The sequence below is a fragment of the Microchirus variegatus genome, assembly GCF_963457635.1.
Source record: "Microchirus variegatus genome assembly, chromosome: 4".
NCBI lineage: Eukaryota > Metazoa > Chordata > Actinopteri > Pleuronectiformes > Soleidae > Microchirus > Microchirus variegatus.
The window spans coordinates 5,355,771-5,381,945 of record NC_139805.1 but is presented as its reverse complement, the minus strand read 5'-3'; the positions used below and the strand labels follow the sequence as shown (position 1 = coordinate 5,381,945).

Here is a 26,175-nt window from a genome sequence, read left to right as displayed (position 1 = left end):
CCCCAAATCCAACACATTAATCCAATTTAGTTTTTTTGCAACCAGTGACCAGTAAAGAGAGTGAGAGGGGGAAAAAAGTGTCTGTAGGAGCTGATTGAATTAATGCACAAAAGTCACATTGCTGTAACACCAGCCACTTCTAACCATTTGAAGTCAAGTGGCAATGAGTGGTAGTTCATTGTGAAACTGCAGCAGGTGGTCTCTCATGGCGTCTTTCCATCATGGTACAGTTCGACGAGCAATGGATACCATCATCGTGTTTTTTCTGCTTGGTTTGTGGCTGTTTGTCAAGCATTGTTGCCAACTCCTCAGTAAGGAAAGTCGCTATTGGCTGTCTTAAAAGTCACTAGAAGTCGAAGAAGAATGACTAGAATCACGTCATTGCCTAATTTGCATAATTGGCCATTTGCTTGATATAACCACATGTATGCCGTGACACGGTACAAATATCAGTACTGACACATACCAGACAAACCATATGTGTATATGTATATATGTGTGTTTGTTATGTCTGATATGTGTCAAATGCAGTGAATTATTTTTGTGTGAGACTGAGTGAAGAAACATTTTCATTGACGCCCCACTTTGTAAGCCAGGGCCATGCGGCGGCCATGCACATGCGTGTTTCATTAGCAGCCTGGACACTCTCCTCTCTGCTCTGACTGCAGGCTGGGACTGCTGTGGAAGCGACCGGGAGACTGACCGCCTGTGAGCACTTTGGGAGGGCGAGGCAATCCCAGCAGCAGCCGCTGCTTGTTGAGCGCAGTAACCGAGTGATACGTGCGTCAGAGTACGTCAGAGTCGCCAAACGCCACAAAAGTCACCAATAACACTAGAAAAAGTTGCTAGAATTTCACAGCACAGGTGGAGAGGCCTGTTAGCCAGGTGTTGCAGTAGTTGAGGCAGTGAGATGACCAAAGCCTGTAGTGCAACATGACAGTCTAGCTCCACCCATATACCATACCGTACTGAACTGTACCGTACCATTACTCTGGTATACCCTAAGGAAGAGTACAGAGAAATGGAACAGTTGGGGCTGTTTATTTTGGTACTCTTCCTAATGGAAACACAAAAAGTACTGTAACAAACCAAAACCATTCCACTTGGTGGAAACAATCGATAATGTATCGTGGTTTGGGGTGGAACAATCCATACCATATACGAGTGGGTGATAACTTATATAGTAAAAGTCTCAAATACAGCGATACATACCACTGGAGTGTTCTTTATGCACTATGAACTGATCTGATATTTCAAGACTGTCTTTGCTCACAAAAAACTGTCACAAGCATAGCAAGAGTGAATTCCAATTCCTTGCTTAACCCTCAATCTCAAAAATGTGCGCTCCCTCTAGTGCAAGTGCTGTCCCGATTCTCAGAAAAATTAAGTTGAGGGTTTAAGGGCTGTATCATCCTCAATATTGAGATTTTCCGAGACCACCCTTGGAAGCAAGAGCTACCCAGAATGCATTGCGTGTTTTCACAAAACAAAGATGGCGCCGAAAGCAGCGAAACGAGTACGCTACAAATTCTGTATTTTCTTTGTTAATGGAGATATAAAAATGATGAAAACCATTGTATTATCTTAGTTTAGGCCCATATTATGAATTATTGACGTCATTGTTGCGTAACATTTATTTTTATTTTACGATCGTTTGTCAATAGCCGGCCGGTGCAGACAAGCGATCGTTTGCTATCGTTTACTTTTCAATAAGCCGTGGTGTGTGGTAACTGTCAGCTGAATATGTCCGTGGTTGTGGTATTTGTATGAGTATCATCTTATAACTAACTGACAACCTAATAATTTCACTGATAAACGGATCGTAAAAAATAATCGTGACGTAAATGTGTTCTTCTTCTTCTTCTTTTTTGGAGTTGACAGACTGGACGCAGCTTTCGCGTTATTCTGCCCCCCACAGTCTGAAGACGTATCTGCATTTAAGGGGTGTCCCATTTCTAAGTGACAAAATAACCCTCAACACTTGGTTTTGAGGGCCAGTTAAGATTAAGGGTTGAGCTTGAGGGTTAAGATAGGAATTGGAATTGGCCCTATGATTGCTTAGGTAGAGCGTAAACTTTGGATGGCTGGCATGACGGCAGCAAAAAAATATATAGTTTTAAGATGGCTTCCGCCAAAACACTGGCTACAAGCTCCCCTCGTAGTGATCTATCTGGAGTGGTCATCAGCTCGCATTAATAATTCTAAGCCGCAAACGTTGCAGATGTGGGTTGCAGTGTTGTGGTTATTCAGTGTTTGTGTGTATATGATATTATTGTTAAAACAAATACAAAGTTGATTACAAAAAAAAAAAATCTAATCAAATCAAAACATTCCATAATAAAAATTGTCTTCCCTGAAGTGTATCTTAGAATATGTTTTTATATTTGTATCAAATTGTCCTCTATGGGAAGGAGGAAGGGAGATGCTCGCTCATAGTCCCCGGGGTTTCACTGAGTTCACATAATGCAAAGAACTGTGACCACATTTATCTGTGTGTGTCTGTGTGTGTGTGTGTGTGTGTGTCGTTCTGGATGCTGATGTTAGAAGAAAAATTCCAATGAGAGTTTAGTGCTTTAGTGCCTTTTAATGTCTTGTCTTGTCTATTTTGAAATGCAAAAATGAAGCATTAACGATCACCCATCACACACTCCACACGGCTCCTCCTGGGTCCATTAATACAAAGTGATGTAACCTGCAGCAAATGTCACACATCTGCATAAGACTTCCATTTTTCAGTGTGAGTGATTGGAACTGTTTTACTCTCTAATTATTATGATTATTATTATGCACCCTTTTCTGTTTTGGAGCACATTAGTAGTATATAGGATGTACCAGTACATTTCCATACCTGCTGCTAGGGCCGAACATATCTATTTAATATATACCTATTTAATTATGCATGTGGTGGTAGTGTTCAGATTATGAGGACTGGAGAGCTTCTGAACACATCCCTGGATAAGAGGCCTATAACCCTAAAAACACGCCCTAAAGGAGGGGCATACCCGCCTTACTCCTCCCCTAGCGCATGCGCATTTTTCAAATCGTTTTTCGTTTTTTTTAATGCATAATTAAATAGGTATATATAAAATAGATATTTTCGCCCCCTAGTGGCAGGTATGGGAATGTACTGGTACATCCTATATACTACTCGCATTTCATTTGGTGTGTGTGAATGGTTAGGACTTCTTCAGAAGACCAATTTACTTGGCTGCTTTGTGCGTTTTTGATAACTTCATTCAGCTGATTGGCTTTGCTGCCCGTGGAGCCATATGTTGATGTACTGTGCTTATCACAGAGGAAATAACAGCACTGCTCTCTCCATTTTAGCACAGAAAACAGCTAACAAGTGTATTGTTATTTCATAACATCTGACCTAATGAGACGAGCTGGAAATGGGGAACTAACATTTCTCTCACTGTCTTGATATGATGATATGTTTTATTGATGGTCAACTTCGGATAAATCCACATACTTCGGGTGATTGAATGTCTTTCATCATTCATTGTCATGAATTTGGTAATTCTTCAACTTTAGATGTGGAACCATCATTAGGCTGAAATTTCAACTAATACATCCTTGAGGGATATGTGTTTTTCATGTTAGAAATAATCCATTCTAGTTTTCCCTCTTGTTTATTGTTTATTGTTTATTTAAAAGGATCCCCATTAGCTGTCACCAAAGTTAGACAAGCTAGTCTTCCTGGGGTCCACAAATAAGTTCTTACAAAATCTAAAAGCAGTGAAACATTGCAGACATAATTATAAGCATCATCAGTACATTTTCAGAATACATTCTTAAAAAATCTAATTTAAAAGCAGTGAAACATTGTAGACATCATTATTAAAATGTCAATAAATGTACAGAATAACGTCATACTATACTGTCATCCAAAATTTGAAAAAATCGTTGACAAAAATGTTTTGGTCCAAAATTTGACAAAAACGTCGTACTATACTATGTCATCCAAAAATTTGAAAAAAAATTTTTGACCCAAAATTTGACAAAAACGTCATACTATATACTATGTCGTCCAAAATTTGAAAAAAAAAAAATTACCCAAAATTTTTGGTCAAAAAATTTGAAAAAAAAAGTCATACTATACTATGTCGTCCAAAAGTTGAAAAAAAAATTGACCAAAAATTTTTGGTCCAAAATTTGACAAAAACGTCATACTATATACTATGTCGTCCAAAATTTGAAAAGAAAAAAAATTACCCAAAATTTTTGGTCAAAAATTTGAAAAAAAAGTCATACTATACTATGTCGTCCAAAAGTTGAAAAAAAAATTGACCAAAAATTTTTGGTCCAAAATTTGACAAAAACGTCATACTATACTATGTCGTCCAAAATTTGAAAAAATCTTTGAGAAAATGTTTTGGTCCAAAATTTGACAAAAAATGTTGGTCCAAAATTTGAGAAAATGTTTTGACAAAAAAAAAAAAATTTGACAAAAAAATTTGGTTTTGAGTTGGTTTTTTTACAAATTGAGTATAAGGATAAGATCATTATCATTATAAAAATTTCAATAAATGTACAGAATAAGTTCTTAGAGCATTACATTCATTGTTACATTCTGTCTGTCCATCCCCAACTCACAAACTTAAATAGTGTATTCTCAAATGGTACTTGAAAGATACTTTACTATTCAGTTTGCGTATATTCAGTGGACAATTATTCCAATAATTGATGCCACGATAAATAACCGTTCTCTTAAAAGCATTTGATTTTGGGGGAGGTAACATCAACTGGTCATTAGCAGCGGCCCTAGTCAAATGTGAATGAACCCGATCACACCTGCAAATTTGGTTATATAGCAAAACGGGTTGAGAAGAAAAGACTGTGTTTCTGAAAAATGTTGTTGTGTTGAAAACCAATCTGTTATCCACTGTTAACCATGAGAGTCGACGAAGACTTTGAGAAGGTGCTTTAGTGTTTGTGCTTTTGAGCACAGTTTCATCTTTGGTGAACAGTGAAAAATGTTTATAGACAAAAGAGAAAAGAAGAACAGCTGTCTTCAGCTATTTTCCCACTCAATGATGGCTCAGAGAGAACGAGGGCAAGTTGAACTCGACTGTCTGGGTCACTTCCAGAACTCGGATGGGATTTGTCCGTCTGGGCACTGTGGTTGGCTCAAGCTTCTGTCGCAATAAAATTAGCATGTATTTCTGGGATATTTAAACCAAAGTGACTCTGCATAAAAAGGTTTTCAACTGTGGTGGTGGTATTTTTTTACCACCACTGTGTCACCTGTGTGTGAAATGTGACTTCACAGATGCGTTGGACATTTTTTTTTCATAACTCTTAATGATGTCTCACTTGTTCTGGTTTCTCCCTTTAGGGGTCACCACAGCAGATCAGATTGCTCTTGGGTTACCTCTGCATTTGGTAAAAAGTTATTGTTAGTTACAGATGTCGTAAAATACATAGATTACACTTGCGGTAATGTGCATTTGTTGAAAAGCCAACAATATATGTGAAATTCGAAAGCAGAATCATTCATCTTGAGACCAGGTATAGTAGCCCATTTTATTTTTTTACAAATATCATTGCTTTTTTTTATTTTACAAATAATTTCTCATGGTTTACTGTTTGTGATTACAAAACATCTGCACTGGATAGATGTGAATATTCAATCATAAGGCTATATTGAACTCTTAACGATAACTTTACAACACTAAAGCCCAATTTATACTCCTGCGTAAAGTGCTCTGCGTAGGCTACGCAGAGTCCTCTGCGTCGACGCAGAACCTGTCGAAGAGCCTCTGCGTCGTCTCCGGGTGCACGGAATATTTTTTAAGTGTCTGTCACTCCGTCAAGGGACAACGGAAACGGCAAGAGCTGCGATTGGTCCTCAGGACAGGCCGAGCTAAGCTGCTCTGTGCCGGCTCACAGTGAGCAGCGAGCGTCCACAGAGGGCGGAGCTGAACACCGCCGACTTCGTCGCTTCTGAACTATAAATATGTCATATCTTAACACACACAGCACATGTATAGACTCTAAATGGCCAATTTCTCGCCTCAAACTATCTTAAAACTGCGTTCCGGGACACAGAAAAGTGACAAACGGCCGCTGTTTCAACAACAACAGTCTCTCCCTCTGACGCCATTGCTCACTGTAGCCAAAAGCACAACAACCTTGCGCAGCGACCCCTACTGATCGGGCGGGAAATGGCAGCGCCTATCCGTCACCACGACGCAGAAGTATAAAGGCTCGAGTGGTCTACGTGGTGACGCAGATGGATAACGCATTACGCAGTCGGAGAAGTATAATGTGGCCTTAAGTCTATTTCTTTTGGATGTTTACCAAAGCCTACTTCCTCAGTGTAGCTTTAACATTACTTGTCTACTGACTACTCATTAAATGTGACTCTCAGTTGCTGTAACTGTTTTAACAGGTTGCTTCTTCAGTCAAAACTGCAAATGGTTTGGTGCGTTGTACGTGTTTTCTGCACTAAGAACCAAATAGCCTATAGAAAAAAAAATCACACAGTCATTTAAAAGTAGTTTGGTGGATTACAAATAGGACCTTATCAAAGCAGGCCGGTCATGACATACTCTACGTTTAATACAGGGTTTGATGAATAATTGTTTTTGGCCTCAGTTTTTCTACTCCAAATCTTATCAGCTTCAATTTTTCATTATCTTGTGTACTGAATTGGACATTTTTCAAGCCAATTTGTCATCTCCGTTTAAAGGGGAAATAAGTAGTTTATAGTGCCATCTAGAGGAGAGGCTGAAATTTACAACAAAGAACTGCTGCTCTGCTCACCCCCTCCCTTCCCTGAGCGCTACGGTATCCTCAGCTGGTCGAGGGAGAGGGCGAGCTACCGCGGCCGTAGCAGACGAAGCGGAGAGAGAGGAGGCGGGACTTCTGCTACAAGTAAAGAGACGCTTGTTTTGTTCTCTCGCGTTTGTCCTTACAGGCTCCGGTAGAAACATGGCGTCTCGCTGCTAACAGTGGCTATGCAACCGCGGCCCGCGGTCATGTTATTTTACATGACTTTTTGAAACACTAGGAAAATGAAACAAAAACTATTATACAGCGACTAGACAATGCAGGAGCACATAATATGTATAAAAAAGTGGATTTTGGGTTATATAAACCCATAAATACTACATATTGTACCTTTAACTGATTCATTGAAGAGGAAAAGAACTGGGGTTGCAACTGGCTAAATTCTGGGACGGGCCAAGGGCTGGGATGCCCCCGAGCTATACACCCAATCCCAGAGGTGGAAAGTAACGAAATACATTTACTCACCTCACTTTACTTTTTTTGTGTATTTTGTATTTAGTTTAAAGTACAATTTTGTACTTGGGATTTTGTACTTTACTTGAGTATGTTTCGACCATTGTACTTAGTTACTTCATAAATCCTATCCGTTTACTGAGTAAAAATAAAAATTCAGCCCAGTAAAAACCTACAAAGGGAAAATATGAACCATAATGATAATGTGATTAGCACCAGCACTGGCACGTGAACTTAGAGGGCGCGCACGGACAAGCTTGTTCATACTCGCCGTAGTGTGCTGGGCACGTCTGCGAAGCCCCGCGCCACATCACACAAGGCTTTAGTGGGCGCAAAGTAATTAGTTTCTAGTGCTGGAATGAGGGTCGACAAAGCAGGCACGACCAGCGGTCACGATCCAGAAGACCCAGATATAGAAATAGGTGAAGCTGAAGCTGAAACATCGAAGTCTGTAGAACAAGATGCATATAAGAAATCCTTGGCCGCATTTGGAAGATTTATTTTTGTTCAAGCGTAGGAAAGGCAACAGCATCATCATGCAGTGCAAGATGTGCCTCCCAATAGTGAAGAACCTGCCTGCTTTGATGGCATTAACACATTCTCGTTCTCTGACAGCACACGCACGCACACACACACACACACACACACACACACACACACACACACACACACACACACACACACACACACACACACACACACACACACACACACACACACACACACACACATTCTTGTACTTGCTGCATACTGAGGACTGGGTAAAAGTGTTGACAAAGTGAGGACCAGCATTTTCCACTTTTTAAATCAACACAATTACAAATATCTACTTCATGAATGACATCTATAAACAACTACCGGGTGCAGTACCGTAAAATGCCTGCAGGTGGAGCCCCAGAGCAAAAAGGGCTGGAAAACTTTTTTGATTTATTAAAATTTTTGGTCCAAAATTTGACAAAACCGTCATATTTTACAATGTCGTCTAAAATTTAACAAAATAAAAATTTGACCCAAAATTTTTGGTCCAAAATTTGACAAAAACGTCATACTATACTATGTCGTCCAAAATTTGAAAATAAAAATTTCACCCAAAATTTTTGGTCCAAAATTTGACAAAACGGTCATATTATACTGTCGACCAAAATTCAAAAAAAACATTTGACCAAAATATTTTGGTCCAAAATTTGACAAAAACGTCATACTATACTAGATATTTTTTTTTGACAAATTGAGTATAGCATGTTAAAGCAACCTAAGGAAGTGATTTCAATGAAAACAAAGTGAGGACCAGCCAAACTGTCTTCACTCTGTAAAAATGACCTCACTTTGTTGGTTAAAAACACTCACTGGTCCTCAGTATGCTCCTTTATGTCAGTTTGACTGTAGAAACACTTATGAGCATCATCATGCAGGCATTACTTTGTACTTTTGACCTGTGTGTGTGTGTGAGAGAGAGAGCAAGTATGTATATGAGTTAAATTTGTTCCTCTGATATTTGTAAATGTGCAAATTGTGATCCACATATATGATCCACAAATGCGAAATCACAATTCACAAATGCAAATTTCATTTTTACAAAGTCACTTTACTTACAAATGACATCTATATTGGTAAAAATCATTATACAAGTTACAAATTGGATTTTTTTTATTTGTGGATCTCAAAACACACATACAAATCAAGAAATACGCGTGGATCACAAGCTGCACATTCGTGTGGATCGGTGCGACTTTCATGCAAAGAATGTCTCAAAAATCCGTAGCTGTGGAAAGCGAGGATTCATTCTGGCGAGGAGTCATTCTGGCGATCCACAAATGCAAAATCACAATTCACAAATGCAAATTTCCTTTTTACAAAGTCACGTTATTTACAAATGACATCTTTATTTGTAAAAATCAATATACAAGTTACAAATTGGATTTTTTTATTTGTGGATCTCAAAACACATGCACATACAAATCAAGAAATACGTGTGGATCACAATTTTGCACACATACAAATATCAGTGGAACAAATTTAACTCCATAGAGCAAGAGAGTGTGTGTGTTTGTGTGTGTGAGAGAGAGAAGGATTGAGAGTAAACATGTTTACTGTAATATTTTACCACTAAATGGATGAGCTCAACTAACTTTAAACTGCTTAAACTGAACAAGAAGTACAGTTGTTATGAAGTTGTTGTTATTGCACTTATATTTGTTACACTTATTCTTTAATTAAAAACAAAATGGTTTTGGATTTCTGAGCCCTTGTCCTATTTTTACTACCCTCACACCCCACGCAAAGAAAGTAACTTTTACTTAAAGTACACTTCAAATGAACTACTTTTTACTCCTACTTGAGTACGTTTTCAGATGAGTACTTTTACTTCTACTTGAGTAATATTTCATCAAAGTATTGGTACTTTTACTTGAGAATATTTTAGTACTTTTTCCACCTCTGCTCAATCCCCATTGTTCCTGTGCCGGCCTTGTGTGTGTGTGTGTTCACTATTGGTTTGTGTGCAATGAAATATTATTATGGTTATTACAGAAGCTTCTGAAAAAGCAACATATGGCAACATGTGTCATCTAAAAGCAACAGCTTTCGAAATAATGTTGCCAGTAAACTGACCTGTAATGTTGAGGTAATGTTGCTTTTGTAATCCCCACTTAACACCTGCATTTTGTAACATTTGCAAGTGGATTATAGTGCAGTGGAGTATATTTCATGTAGAACTATAAAGTTAAAATGAAATAGATGTCATTAAAACCTGCGGTATACCCTTTCAGTATGAATATTATTAATGGAGTGTTTGTTACAGTGGTGAACCAGACGGAGATCATGAGGAAGATGCAAAGTTTGGCTGTCTATGAGTTCACTGAGTGGGATCGAGCTGTTTGAGCACTGGTGAAGCGATTCATGGAATTAATTAATATCTGCAGTTGAAGCTGCTGCTGCTGCTGCTGCTCAGGAAAACGTTCATTGCTGTTGTATTAAAGGGACACTGTGTAGTATTTATGGGTTTATATGACCCAAAATCCACTCTTTTGTACATATTATGTGCTCCTGCATTGTCTAGTCGCTGTATAATAGTTTTTGTTTCATTTTCGTAGTGTTTCAAAAAGTCATGTAAAATAACATGGTCGCCGGCCGCGGTTGCATAACCACTGTTAGCAGCGAGACGCCATGTTTCTACCGGAGCCTGTAAGGACAAACGCGAGAGAACAAATCAAGCGTCTCTTTACTTGTAGCGGAAGTCCCGCCTCCTCTCTCTCTCTGCTACGGCCGCGGTAGCTCCGCCCTCTCCCTCACCTCACGAACCTCATCTGCTGACACGGAGAAAGACGACGAGGACGACATTTGACCAGATGCGGACACCGTAGCACTCAGGGAAGGGAGGGGGTGAGCAGAGCAGCAGTTCTTTGTTGTAAATTTCAGCCTCTCCTCTAGATGGCACTATAAACTACTTACTTCACCTATAAGAGATACTCTTGGAGCAGTTTGTGTGGGATGATGGTGAAAACCTGAAGTTTCCTGAAGCTTCCCCTCCCTGTGAAGATGCAGTCAGATCACTAAAGTTTAAAAAGAAATGTTCAGACGAACTGACGCGTCTGCCGAGAGGAGAGGGGTTAGACTGGGTTACACCTAGGTAGGTATATGACAGCCTGTTCAAAACTGTGACACACTGTGGCTTATAGTCTCAGGTATTGAAAATCCCTCTGCACTTGAAGGGAAGCGCAATAATGTTGACAATGCAATCTCAGTTGAAGCCTTTTTGTCACTAACGGTAGACGGGAGAATACATTTTGAATTATCTTGCCTGGCTCTGGTGGAAAGCAACCTTCAGGCTACATTTACAGAGTTTAAAAACACTTGCAATTATTAAATAATTGGCCACTTTAATAAAAGAAATGCCTCCGTATGGATTAACAGATATTTCAAATGCGTTTTACAGGACTTTATTAAACCTCTCAAGTGCTTTACAATACTTGTCACAGTTTTATCTGCTACATGGAACAAATACATCGTTTAAAACTAAATCATTTTGGTTTGTGGACAAAAAGAAAGACATTTGAGAATATCATCACTGATTATACTGTTTTCTGACCAAACCACTCATGGATTTATGTGAAACGAGGCTTAGGTCAGTATCAGGTCCACAGGTGATCTCTGTCAGATTATGAGATGTTATATTTCTCTTTTTTCTCTTCTTTTTCTTTTCTCTTTTTTCCCTGATGAAACACTGTTGTTTCATTGTCTGTATCTAAAAATACACAAAACACATGAGAAGTGACACAGGGAACGATTCCCCACCGTCACCCCCTCCTGGTCCCTGACTGGTTGGGGTGGCTTGTGTCATCACCTGCCGTCGATCATATTTCCAACACATCATAAATAAGATCAGAGGTTGTGACGATGGTGGGGTCAGTGGTGTCTCAGTGGGCTGTATATTTTACACTTTGATGATTGGGGGCAATTAGCCGTGACTTTTACAAACCCCTGCAAAAAAACAGAAAGAGACGATGAAGAGATTGTGATGGGTGCATTTGTCCTCACCGCACATTTTCTCAGGTTTTCAATTTTTATTTTAATGTTACATTTTAATCATTTGCAAATGATTGCATTGCTCCCACTGACTTATAATGCCTGTCGGGGTCTTTAGGGTTGGAGCTGTGTACATAATCAACAATATATTCGTCCTGCAGCTCTATGTGCCTGTTAAAATTGCTTGCTTCTTCTGGGCTGACTTCTTGTGCTCTTTTGTTTCTTTTTTTTTTGTCACAGGGTAAATGTCAGCCATTATTAGATTTGTGATACGAACAGCATCCGTAAGTGAATTGATGCAAATGGTTAGCATGAGAGTCGCAGCAGTGCTCACAGCCATGTCAAAAAATATTTAAAAATAATGTGATCTTATGTTCTGTTTTTACAGAGTAATGTGTTAATTTAGTATGTCAAATATTATGTACTTAAAGGTACAATGTGTAGTATTTATGGGTTTATATAACCCAAAATCCACTTTTTTTTATACACATTATGTGCTCCTGCATTGTCTAGTCGCTGTATAATAGTTTTTGTTACATTGTCGTAGTGTTTCAAAAAGTCATGTAAAATAACATGGTCGCGGGCCGCGGTTGCATAGCCACTGTTAGCAGCGAGACGCCATGTTTCTACCGGAGCCTGTGAGGACAAACGCGAGAGAACAAATCAAGCGTCTCTTTACTTGTAGCAGAAGTCCCGCCTCCTCTCTCTCCGCTTCGTCTGCTACGGCCGTGGTAGCTCCGCCCTCTCCCTCGCCTCACGAACCTCATCTGCTGACACGGAGAAAGACGACGAGGACGACATTTGACCAGCTGTGGATACCGTAGCGCTCAGGGAAGGGAGGGGGTGAGCAGAGCAGCAGGTCTTTGTTGTAAATTTCAGCCTCTCCTCTAGATGGCACTATAAACTACTTATTTCCCCTTTAAAGCATCCACTGCCACTGATATCCTTTTAAGACATGTCATTTTTGGGTCACTCATCCACAATCAATGTGGGACTCAATGGGACTTTGGGGGAAACTTGGGACTCTCAGTCCTTGTCCTTGACATTCATGAACATCAAAGCACCTGAGGCATGAAAAGGTCTCCGAGTGATTTGTTTGTGTCCTTCTCCACTGGGACCAAGCCTGCTCTAACCTACAATCAAGCAAGCAAAAAAACCATATTAGAAGAAAACATCTGTATTCGGGCCGCAATGGTTTGGTCCATATTGTAATGATTTCTTTGTTATATGGAGCAAATAAATCAGAAAACATTCTCATTTTAAGAAGCTGAAAATTCACAAAGCTTTTTTAATTATTAAAAAAATAATAATAAAAATAATAATAAAAATAACAATAAAAGATTTTTACACCACCAATTTTTCCTCGGGGCCTGGGACCAGCACCAGTAGCTGGATGTGCAGCAGTATATTAGGGGATGTAAGGTTAAGTGTCTTGTCCAGGAACACATTGGCAGTAGAGTGGTAGACTGCCAGTTTGGAAGACATCCCAGACTGAAACACTGCCATCGTATAGCAGATGGTACTTAAATTATGTACAGTGTATAAACCTTTCGGGGGTTCATGATAAAGAAAAGGTTCCTCACGTTTATTCCTTTCTTTTTTTTCCCCTGCTTTGTGCCTGGTGAACAGGCGTATGCGACGGTCCACTTGTGTCCAGTTTGCTGCCGTCGTCCTTCAGAAGTTCCTCCCAGCTGTCCAGCAGCCACGGGGCGGTGTTTGCCAAGGTCAACAGGAGAGAAGGTGAGGACTCATCACTGCTTAAATATAATTACTCTTTGCAATAACAACAACAACACATTTTAAGATAGTGTTTTCAAATGCTGTATGTAAATTCCACAAGGAGACACAAGGAGACGTACTTGAATTAAGTTTGTTCATTCACATTTTCACCCCGGCACCACAATAACAATTACTGATTTACATAGGTCTTTCACAGTATTAAAGCGGAACTAGACCGGAAGTTCCTATTATCGCTGTTTTTTTTGGTGTGTATCTGCGTCATTACCTTGTTTATGAAGCCCTGACGGTTCGAAACAAACAGTTCAGCCATTGCTGAGAACGTTGTGTTTTATTGTAATCTCGGGGCTCAACGAGATCACTGAATATCCCGTAATAGTTACGTAAGCAGCGGTTCTCCTGAACAACCGATCGTCCTGCTCCGGGCGGTAGTCCGGGCACATCCGGTTACGTACATTGAACCGCAGAAGAAGAATAACGTCCGTTGTGGAGGTGTTTCACGAGCAACAGTGTCTTCTGACTCTGGGTCTGACTCCGGTTTAAAGTCATAAAAGAGACTGCGGCGGGGAGTCGTGACGAAGCTATTTTTAAACACTGTTAAAACAATGTTTTGATAATGAGGAGCAGTGCATCCGCCGTTCCAGAGGGGGGCGCTGCGCTTCTGAGAACGGATGTGCTGGATAGTACTGGCCAATCACAAGACTCTGTCTTCTGGGTGTGAAAGTTCACTCTGAAACATCGCGGCTGAAAAACACTGTCAGAAAAGAGGATTTCTATCGGCTATTTTACAGCAACTAGGAGGTTTTTGACCATAAAAACAAGTTAATATATGTAAGTAGACCTCCATAACTAACATTTATGTGCAACAGGACCACTCTGTGACCTTTAATTAATTATTTATTTCACAAATCAAGCTCCTAACAGACTAAGGAACCCCGGCACCACAATAACAATTACTGATTTACATAGGTCTTTCACAGTATTAACAAACCATGAAACAGAACACAGAGGGGCCTGATTTACTAGGATCCCAAATAAAGAGCACTAAATTGAGTGCGCGTGCTTAAACATTGCGCCTACTCACCTGCAGCTCACTGACAGCTGCCATGGAGCATGCTGTTGTTTCTCTCAAGATTACAGGTCTACTTTCAATGGATGGTTCACTTTTGTGTCAATAGGTAAATAAATTTAAAAAAAAAGTGGATCATCACAATGGCCGCACCTGCTTTTTAGTCCCAGTCCGTCCCCGGTTTCCATCCATCCATCCATTATCTACCACTTTATCCTCCACGGCGGGGTACACCCTGGACAGTTCGCCAGTCCATCACAGGGCCACGCATAGAGACAAACAACCATTCACTCACACTCTCACACCTACGGTCAATTTAGAGTGACCAATTCACCTAATCCCCATATTGTATGCTTTTGGACTGTGGGAGGAAGCCGGAGAACCCGGAGAAAACCCACGAACACGGGGAGAACATGCAAACTCCTTGCAGAAAGGCCCTTGTCGCTCAAACCCATGGAACCCGGGTCTTCTTGCTATTGGCTAACACTTTGTGTTACCACAATTACGCGGTCGTGTGTGCCATCGGGAAAAAGTCCAGTCACAGCCATCGACTGTGGTTATTACGGTAATTTAACTCGCGCTGTTACAGGAAGCCGTCAAATTAACGTCTTTGTCAGTAGAGAGGAGAGAGTTGGAAAAGTGCCTGTACATGGTTTCCATTTTTTGGCCTGTTTTTGGACAAAAACTCTAACAAATGTTATTTTAAATATATTTATAAAACTGTTCAAATTTCAAATTTAACAGGCACAATGTGGTGTTCATGTACAACTACAGTGTTTCTTTTTTATTTTTTTATTTAAATAAAACATTTAGTTTTCCTTCATTTTAAATTGTTAATACATTATTTTATTGATACACTGATATTGAAAGTTATTCTGGAAAAATGCACTTAATCACAGGACATTTTCTGCCCCTTTTATGGGTAAAATAAGTCTTTAAAGTCAAGACATACATTTTGAGGCTTAAGGCCACATTATACTTCTCCGACTGCGTATGCGTTATCCGTCTGCGTCACCACGTAGACGCCTCGAGCCTTTATACTTCTGCGTCGTGGTGACGGACACGCGCTGCAATTTCCCGCCCGATCAGTAGGGGTCGCTGGGCAAGGTTGTTCTGCTTCAGGCTACAGTGAGCAATGGCGTCCGAGAGAGAAAGAGAGAGAAAGACTGTTGTTGTTGAAACAGTGGCCGTTTCTCACTTTTCTGTGTGACGGAACGCAGTTTTAAGATAATTTGAGGCGAGAAATTGGCCATTTAGAGACTAAACATGTGCTGTGTGTATTAAGATATGACGTATTTATAGTTTGGCAGCGGCGTTATCGGCGTGGATCAGCCCCGCGTCTGTGGACGCTCGGTGCGACTGTGAGCCGGCACAGAGCAGCTTAGCTCGGCCTGTCCTGAGGACCAATCGCAGCTCTTGCCGTCTCCGTTGTCCCTTGACGGAGTGACGGACACTTAAAAAATATTTCGTGCAGTCGGAGACGACGTAGAGGCTCTTCGACAGGCTCTGCGTTGACGCAGAGTCTCTGCGTAACCTACGCAGAGCACTTTACGCAGAAGTATAAATTGGGCTTTAGGTGTTAAAGGGTTAAGGTGACTAACTAAGGTGTTAGTGTTTTAGAAACCCCATCAGATTATTTCCTGGACATATTTGTGCAAAAGGATCTAAAGTACTGTGCATGAGGTTGTTTGTCAAAGTTGTTTGTCAGCGCTCTTCTCTACCCTTTGCACTTGACAGCAGTGACCTTTTCTGTTCTCCAAAGTCACTGTGTCTGCAAGTGACGAGCAGTGAGGTGTTTGAGGTGCAACAGCTTATCCATTAGAAACTTTTGACTGTTGGCTTTTGTGCAGTCATTTGTTGACATCATCTGTCAATAAGCACCCACAGGCCAGCGAAATGCCTGGAAAATTGAATGACAGAAAAACTGATGTCTCCCTACTGAAGGGGGGGGGGGGGGGGGGGGGCTTTGCCTCTCCACAGGACACTGAGCACAAAACATCAGAGGCAAACCTCAGTGAGCTGCACACAGTCTGAAAGAAACCTCTGTGGTCGCTGCAGATACTAGACAGAGGGAGACAGACACTGTTGAGGACAAGGAGACAGGTAGATTGATAGATAGGACGGTGGTTCACTGCCAACAATCTGTATAAAAATGCATTGGATTTATATCACACTGGTGCATCGGGAACTCCGCAGGGCCACTTTCCTCTTGCCTGGGGTATAAATCCGAGCTGTGATTCACTAACCACAGAAACAACTGAGGAGGGAGCTGGCTGCCGATGCAGGGTGTTATGAACGGCTATCATAGCTTGTTTCAGTGGTTTGCAGATTTGTCTGTTTTTATATAGATATCAAAAGCCAAAACAGAAAAATAATCAGGGCGTCTGGGAGTTCTTTCTGTTTCACTCTCCAACTGTGAAAATAATTTCACCAGCTGAGACAAATTGAAAAATAAGGCAGCCAAATTTTGTCTTCGAAATTTGTTTGATTGTGAAGGCTGTTCGTGTATTTTTTTTTTTTTCTTCTTCCCCCCTAATCACATATAAACACATTGTCGTAAATTAAAATGAGGGAGATATTATGTGCAGGCACAGCTGAGACATAAAGCCAGTCACCCAGCTGGGCTGTTTCCTGCAGACGACAGCATGATTTGCGCGTAATGCATGTGTGCATATACAGTATACATTCAGTCAGTCAAAAAAATCAGATTCTTTTGCATTATTATTATTATCATTAAGCTTCTGAAGCCTTCTGTTTTCTTCAGCAGTGACCATCACCACCAGCAGCTAAGCTCCCATTCAAATGCTTATATTCATTAAAACTGGAAAAGAAAATGTTTTATTTATGCACGTTTTCATTCATCTGTGTTAGATAAAAGCAGTCGGTGGCACAAAAGTTCAAGTCACCAAAGAGAGATAAGAATGGATTGAAGGTTAACGAAACCTTTTCATTGCTTCTAAAATCCGGTTTACTGAGGTAATGTTGAAATTTAGCCTTATCGATCCACTAAACATTGAGGGGGTTTTATAGTACATTATTTATTTCGGTTCAGCTTTATTTGACACGTTAACCCACTTTATTTAAGTTGTAAGACTGGTTATGGTTTATCCAATGTGAAGTGTTCTTCCAGGTCAGGCAAATACAGACGTTTGTCATGTCGGTTGTAAATTTTAATTAGTCTTTTCCATCTTATATACTGTACATATTTTATAGATATTTTCTTCTGTGCATACACATAACAGGCTAATGGAAACCCACAGGCTCACATAACTGATAAGCAGTTTGCTTGTAGACATCTAATTTCCAACGCCGACTCATAAAATACTTTTATTCTATCAGAGGCCAAGTGAACAGCTGGGATGATATAAAAGTCCACCTGCCTGCTTTGGCCTCCCTGCTGCCTCTCGGTCTCATATTGGCAGGCCGACACATATGGTTCGCACACCTCACACTTCCACCTTTGCCTCTCTCTGTATGTATCGTAATGCATGGCCATACACAAAATTGGGCCAACAGCAGCAGCAGCAGTAAGCAATGGCCCCTTTACTCATGGGCAATCAATTAAACTGGAAAATGCCCTGGCACTATTACCTCTTTTGGTGAAGTCACTAAGAAGGTGATGATTAATACCATTCACATTGTAGGTTGTTGTTCTGCTGCTTTTTTCCCCCCAACCTGCATCACATGTGTCACCTGTGCCTGAAGTTAGAAGTCAGTTTTTGTCAAGAACAAAGTGAGTCAGGGGGGGGGAAAAACCCACCCCATTGTTCTCATTCTGGTTACTATTTTGCTTTGGTGTCTCTTTAATAAATTGTTTAGATGTTGTATTGTATTCATCCCCTTAGGGAAATCCCTTCTCTGCATTTAACCCATCCTAGAAACCTTACTAGCAGTGGGCAGTGCCCGGGGGGGAGCACTGTGGGTTATGTACCTTGCTCAGGGGGCTCATCTTTAGTGCAGGTTAAACAAATTCAAAGTTTTACAGACAAATGCAGTCTCAAGCAAAAAAAAAAAAAAAAAAAAGATAACCCCAGAACAAAGCAAAACAAAGGGCACAAGGAGAAAAACGACACTAGTCACATCAAGGCAAAAATAAAACTCAGGAAGCAGATCAAGAAAAGGAAATAAATACAGCACTTCAGGTAAAGGATCGTGATACACATCAAGAAGAAATTAGCACGTTCGCCCATGTTGTAGTCCAAATACATTCCCATCGATCAAAAACCCATTTAAAGGCGCCATATGTAAGAATGTGGCCAAAAACAGTTACTACACTCAAATTTAAAATATTGCGGCGAGTCGTATCCACCTCCCCCTTCACCCCCTCCCCTCCAGACTCGAGGTTGTCGGATGGGTTCGGGTATCCTCCATCAGCAACGAGCAAGGAGCAACTATGGCAAGTGACGAATCCTGCGGTGTAAATTCATCATTTGTTTGCAAAGTAATCATTTATTTATTGCAATAACAGACAGACCTACTAAACAAACTCTCTAGTCGATACTAAATGTAGATCAGTCACTGTGTTGTTGTTATGCTTTTTGAGCCAACGCAAATATGGTACTGAGAAACCCTCACGTATACAGGTTACCGGGTGAATGTTGTGATGAATGCCAGTTACCCGTATGTGGACTTGTCGCATTCTCTGGCTGTTAATCAATAAACCGGGTTATGAGCACTAAAGGCCACATTATACTTCTCCGACTGCGTAATGCGTTATCCGTCTGCGTCACCACGTAGACCACTCGAGCCTTTATACTTCTGCGTCGTGGTGACGGATAGGCGCTGCAATTTCCCGCCCGATCAGTAGGGGTCGCTGCGCAAGGTTGTTGTGCTTTTGGCTACAGTGAGCAATGGTGTCCGAGGGAGAAAGACTGTTGTTGTTGAAACAGTGGCCGTTTCTCAATTTTCTGTGTGACGGAATGCAGTTTTAAGATAATTTGAGGCGAGAAATTGGCCATTTAGAGTCTAAACATGTGCTGTGTGTGTTAAGATATGACGTATTTATAGTTCGGCAGCGACGAAGTCGGCGGGGATCAGCTCTGCCCTCTGTGGACGCTCGGTGCTCACTGTGAGCCGGCACAGAGCAGCTTAGCTCGGCCTGTCCTGAGGACCAATCGCAGCTCTTGCCGTCTCCGTTGTCCCTTGACGGAGTGACGGACACTTAAAAAATATTCCGTGCAGCCGGAGACGACGCAGAGGCTCTACAACAGGTTCTGCGTCAACGCAGAGGACTCTGCGTAGCCTACGCAGAGCACTTTACGCAGGAGTATAAATTGGGCTTAACCCTGCGTCGTCTATGAGAACACGAAACATAGTGTCAGGGAGTGAGATTTGAACCCACGGTGGTTGCATGTGGCATAAGTGTAGCGCTCCTGAAATGGCGCTAAGCTAAAATGTAAGATTTTGTATTGTCAAACACGCCGACAGCGGCTGGACATCGAGTGGACAGCAGCAGCACGCTGGAGACCGGATTCCCGTACCAGTTTCTATGCTTGAAATGAATAACGTTATTTCTCTACAGTTCAAAGTGAAGAAATGTCCGTCCCTGTTCAGCTACGATGCTAACTTAGCTAGCCAAGCTTAACTAAACTGTCTCGGAGAGAAGAGTCGCCAAATCTGCATCCGTTCCTCTCTTTGCCGCAAACTTTATCTTGGCGTTTTTTTACATTCATACCGACGTCTTTTAGGTTTTGTTTTCTCCGCCATTGTACAGACAGACAGACGGACAGATAGATACACAGAGCCACCAAAAACAATTCTTCAATCCCCACTTCGTGAAGTGACGACTGCACGCAACAATGAAAAGTAACATTCCATTGAAAGCAATTTGTAAACATAATAAAAAGAGAATGAAGTCAGTATTCTGAGCCACAAAAGCCAATGTCAATGTAAATGACCTCACTCAAATTTATGGTGTAGAAAAACTGTCTCTAGTGTTGATGATAAGAATTTTAAAGTGGTGACTTGACGGCCTCTGTCATGACCTCAGTGCAAAACTAACCTGGTGTTCTGTTCATTTAATTTTATCTACAAATGTCAATCACACGTAAAGAGGACCTGTTGATGATATACTGTATATGTTGCGAAAGAACAACAATTTAATCTATGTATAATTAAATAAATATGTAAATGTTATGGCCACACTGAGGGATAAGTGAATTAAAAAATATCAAGTGCCAGATGGAAATAGACGACTTACTTTCCATTATCGACTTACTAGTATTTATGTTGTCTTATAATCAACTTACATTTCAGAACAGTTTTTAATCAAAAACCTTTGATTGAGATGTTTTTAATCTGTGTGGCACCTTTGCTTTTCAACTTTTGTCTTAAATCTTACTTTTGAGCTGATTGGAATAAGTAAGACAAAGTCAAAAGCAGGACTATAGCGCTGGAAACAGTGCTGCTGTTGTCATGGACACATCCTGCCGGTCCTGACAGTCTTGAGTTGGCAGAAGTTTGTTTAAAGCGGAACTAGACCGGAAGTTCCTATTATAGCTGTTTTTTTTGGTGTGTATCTGCGTCATTACCTTGTTTATGAAGCCTGACGGTTCGAAACAAACAGTTCAGCCATTGCTGAGAACGCTTTGTTTTATTGTAATCTCGGGGCTCAACGAGATCACTGAGAATCCCGTAATAGTTACGTAAGCAGCGGTTCTCCTGAACAACCGATCGTCCTGCTCCGGGCGGTAGTCCGGGCACATCCGGTTGCGTACATTGAACCGCAGAAGAAGAATAACGTCCGTTGTGGAGGTGTTTCACGAGCAACAGTGTCTTCTGACTCTGGGTCTGACTCCGGTTTAAAGTCATAAAGGGACTGCGGCGGGGAGTCGTGACGAAGCTATTTTTAAACACTGTTAAAACAATGTTTTGATAATGAGTAGCAGTGCATCCACCGCTCCAGAGGGGGAGCTGCGCTTCTGAGAGCTGACGTGATAGATTACGTCACTTCCAGATACCTGGCCAATCACAACACAGGTGGGAAGGCTCTACGCTGGCTGGCCAATCACAACACACTCTGTCTTCTCGGGCGAGATTTATGTCTGAAATAGCGCGACTGACAAGCGATTCGAAAAGGACAGATTTCAATCGGCTCGTTTACATCAACTAGGAGGATTTTGACCATAAAAACAACTTAATATATGTAAGTAGACCTCCATAACTCACATATATGTGCAACAGGACCACTCTATGTGACCTTTAAGCTTGGGAGTGACAATCTCCATCTGGGGGTGATCCTTTACTGAGTTGACAGGCTCACCTTTGACCTTTCACCTTTATTTGCGCTTTTGGCCTATTCCTGACTCCTGATATGCTGGAGAGTATAGTACACTCAGAAGCAGCTTATGTTCTCATAGCACCACAGTCAATTGTCAAAAGCTGTCTTTTCTTTCTCACATTATCCACTTTTCTCCCTCAGGTAAAGACATTTACTCGCTCCTTTCATCATTTATTACCTCTCGGTCATAATCTGCGGCCTCACTCCTGCACTCGTAGCAGCGTGTGGTCTATTGTAATAGTAATTTAAAGTCGGCCCTTTTGGGAGCTGCCAAGAAAACATTGAGATAAATTAATTCCATTCTATATAATCAAATGTTAATTAGAGCATTTAACATTTATAGCTAAATGTTAATGGCAGTATTTAACGTCTAAACGGTCCCTGTTTTTCAGTGGGCCATACTGATAATTGCACATTAAGAAGCACTGTAATTACGCTGAAACTTGGAACACTTCATCAGACCCGAGTAATCATCTCCTGGATGTAGTCGTTTAGGTATCGGAGAGGGAGGATTTAACCACTAGCAGAGGATATAGGTTGAAGTTTTCGAGGGCAGAGTCGGGTATTGATCATTGAGTGATTTTTATGTGCCTCTTCCGCTGCTCATAAACAGCTTATCTTTTTAAATTCTACAGCTCCTCCACTCAAATCCTCTTAATCTGAGGTAGTCGTCCCCACCGTAAATCTAATTATAAGGGTAAATATTGTTCAATTCCTTTTACTAAATGTGGTTAAAAGCTTCTCTCCATAGGTTCCTCTAGATTGCTTTTACATCCCCTCTCTCCGTCTACTGAAAATAGCACGAGCCGTTAATCCGTGGCAGCCCCCCTTAAAACGATTTTTATGCCGTGACTAAACTATCTGCGGTCCAGAGAGCTACTTAAGGATGCACAGTCGTATACGTGAAATATATGACGATATTTTTCACAAGGTAGGCTTAAAACATAAAAAAAAGGAGGCTAAATGTGATTTGCAACAGGAAAACCTAGAGGGGAAATGATGTAAACATTATCTGATGCAAGTGTTTGAAACTATTTAAGGTACAAGTTAAAAAAAAACAAAAAAAACACACATTATAAAACTATAAAGGCTTCTTCTGTTTAAACCAGGGGTCTCAAACTGGCGGCCCGGGGGCCACATGCTGCCCCCCCAATCGATTACATGCGGCCGACCCACTTAATATCATGTTATAATGAAAAAATGGCCCATGCATGACCTCACCGTCTTTAAACACAGTGTGTAGCTGAGGCACAGCTGCCAACGAGGTGATAGAATATAATATATGTGTGTTAGCAATGTTTATTATAACAGTAATAATAAGACATTTGGTCATAATTATCCCATTATTAAATGCATCGTATAAAACATTCAATTACATATATAAATACACTTGTTGGTGCCCGAGCCACGAATAGCAGTGGCCGAAACGGCTCCTGGTACGAATTTTAATAACAGTTGTCCACACTATTATTCATGTAATTTAAAAATACATGTCTGTTTTTGATATTAATACATTCATTTTGCTTCACAAATAGTATTATTAAGTATACGTGTGATATCATGATGCAATATTGTGAACAGTTGAACTTTTTGTTCTCTAGGACGGCCCTCCTCTTGACCACAATAGATTCTCATTGGCCCCCAGGTCATTTGAGTTTGAGACCCTTGGTTTAAACTTCCCTGTGATAGTGCGATTAATCACTGTCAGAAGTACTGTGATTTGTTGGTGTTATCACAGAACATATTTTGTTTATTGCATTTTTTTCCTCTAAATAGGAACATAATTTACAATGTTTAACATAATGTGCTAATGAAGAATTCACACCATTAACTGCTGTCATAAAAAGTGAGACTTAAGGCCACATTATACTTCTCCGACTGCGTAATGCGTTATCCGTCTGCGTCACCACGTAGACCACTCGAGCCTTTATACTTCTGCGTCGTGGTGATGGATAGGCGCTGCAATTTCCCGCCCGATCAGTAGGGGTCGCTGCGCAAGGTTGTTGTGCTTCAGGCTACAGTGAGCAATGGCGTCCGAGAAAGAAAGAGAGAGAAAGACTGTTGTTGTTGAAACAGTGGCCGTTTCTCACTTTTCCGTGTCCCGGAACGCAGTTTTAAGATAATTTGAGTCGAGAAATTGGCCATTTAGAGTCTAAACATGTGCTGTGTGTGTTAAGATATGACGTATTTATAGTTCGGCAGCGGCGTTATCGGCGGGGATCAGCTCAGCCCTCTGTGGACGCTCGGTGCTCAGAGGGCGTCCACAGACCGGCACAGAGCAGCTTCGCTCGGCCTGTCCTGAGGAGCAATCGCAACTCTTGCCGTCTCCGTTGTCCCTTGACGGAGTGACGGACACTTAAAAAATATTCCGTGCAGCCGGAGACGACGCAGAGACTCTACAACAGGTTCTCCGTCGACGCAGAGGACTCTGCGTAGCCTACGCAGAGCACTTTACGCAGGAGTATAAATTGGGCTTCACAGTCAAACTGAGGTCTTTTTGCAGTTGCTCCCTGGTGGTGATTCAATATATACTCTTTATTATTTGCGCTTATGAGTAATTCTTGTTTACACACATGGATGGATCCTGGCAGACTTTTTACTTCCTATTCTTTGTACAAGGGTTTTTTCCCTGGTAGTTTTTCCTTACCCTGGTCGAAGGTCTAAGGACAGAGGGTGTTACCAACCCTGTGAAGTCCCGTGAGACAAAGATTGATTGATTGATTGATTGATTGATTGACACATGCAGCTGATTATTACTTCCCAATTGTTCATTAAAGCCTCTTATGTATTGAATTAGATTTCTGTCAATATTTTCAAACTTGACGGAAAACATATCTATTTAATAATTCAAACATATTGTATTTCATTGTTTGTAAATACACTTGTTCTTTGTGCCTCCTGATTTGTTCTTTGCGCCGTGTTTTATTGTTTGCGGGGCGAGCCTTAGGAAGCCGCCTGCTGATTGGCTACTGAGTTTTGGAGTGACAGCTCAATGGAGCAGAAGTCGTCACAGGCTTGGTTGCTGTCTGTCTGGCACACTTTCCCCAAGTTTTCCTCTTCAACATCTAACAAAATAATTGTCAATATCTAACATTTTGTCAGATTATAAATGTTAGATATTCACAATTATTTTATCGGATGTCGAACGGGGGAACGAGTTCCAGACGGACAGCGACTGCAAGCCTGTGGCGGCTTCCATTGAGCTGTCGCTACTCGGTAGCCAATCAGCAGGCAGCTTCCTGATGCCCGCCCACTGCGGCAGATGCATTGCGAGACGCCATGTTTCTACCGGAGTCTGTAAGGACAAAAGCGAGAGAACAAAACAACGGAGGGGGTTGAGCAGAGCAGCAGGTCTTTGTTGTAAATTTCAGCCTCTCCTCTAGATGGCACTATAAACTACTTACTTCACCTTTAAGCTCCACTTGAAATAGACTTCAATTTAATGCTCAAATTCACTTCAAGGCACTTTTTCTTTTTTAATTACTTTCGGGACACCATTACATACTTGATGAGGTAAAAGTATCTTGTCTTTCTGTTGTCTTCCTATCACTCTTTGACACATGCCAAGTTTGGGTGATTTGTCTTGTGTAGAAGTTTTAATGTCTCCAATGTTTTTCTGTTTTTGTCTTCTTTGTTCCCTTTGCAGCTTCACCTTTTTTAGTAATGAATCACTGCGAAACAAAATTTGCATTGCTTTCCCCCTCCACATTTTGCTGTAGGCATAACGAGGGTTGTTGTGTCAGTATTTATTTCCCACTCAGCACTAACATGGTTAAGACTGCAAACACAAGCAAAAGGATTTAAAGCGGAACTAGACCGGAAGTTCCTATTATCGCTGTTTTTTTGGTGTGTATCTGCGTCATTACCTTGTTTATGAAGCCCTGACGGTTCGAAACAAACAGTTCAGCCATTGCTGAGAACGTTGTGTTTTATTGTAATCTCGGGGCTCAACGAGATCACTGAAAATCCCGTAATAGTTACGTAAGCAGCGGTTCTCCTGAACAACCGATCGTCCTCCTCCGGGCACTAGTCCGGGCACATCCGGTTACGTACATTGAACCGCAGAAGAAGAATAACGTCTGTTGTGGAGGTGTTTCACGAGCGACAGTGTCTTCTGACTCTGGGTCTGACTCCGGTTTAAAGTCATAAAAGGGACTGCGGCGGGGAGTCGTGACGAAGCTATTTTTAAACACTGTTAAAACAATGTTTTGATAATGAGGAGCAGTGCATCCGCCGTTCCAGAGGGGGGCGCTGCGCTTCTGAGAACGGATGTGCTGGATAGTACTGGCCAATCACAAGACTCTGTCTTCTGGGGGTG

The 26,175-nt window shown here is 41.1% G+C and overlaps 1 protein-coding gene across 1 annotated transcript in view; it reads left to right on the top strand.

Moving 5' to 3' along the window:
• The window catches only part of LOC310926278 (contactin-associated protein-like 4), a gene marked incomplete at both ends in the record, with an annotated part of 108,412 nt that overhangs the window by 12,431 nt on the left and 69,806 nt on the right, over positions 1-26,175 (top strand). The window contains one exon of the mRNA XM_083888378.1: positions 13,402-13,512. Within this exon, the coding sequence (XP_083744504.1) occupies positions 13,402-13,512 (111 nt within the window). The remainder of the gene's footprint in view (positions 1-13,401; positions 13,513-26,175) is intronic.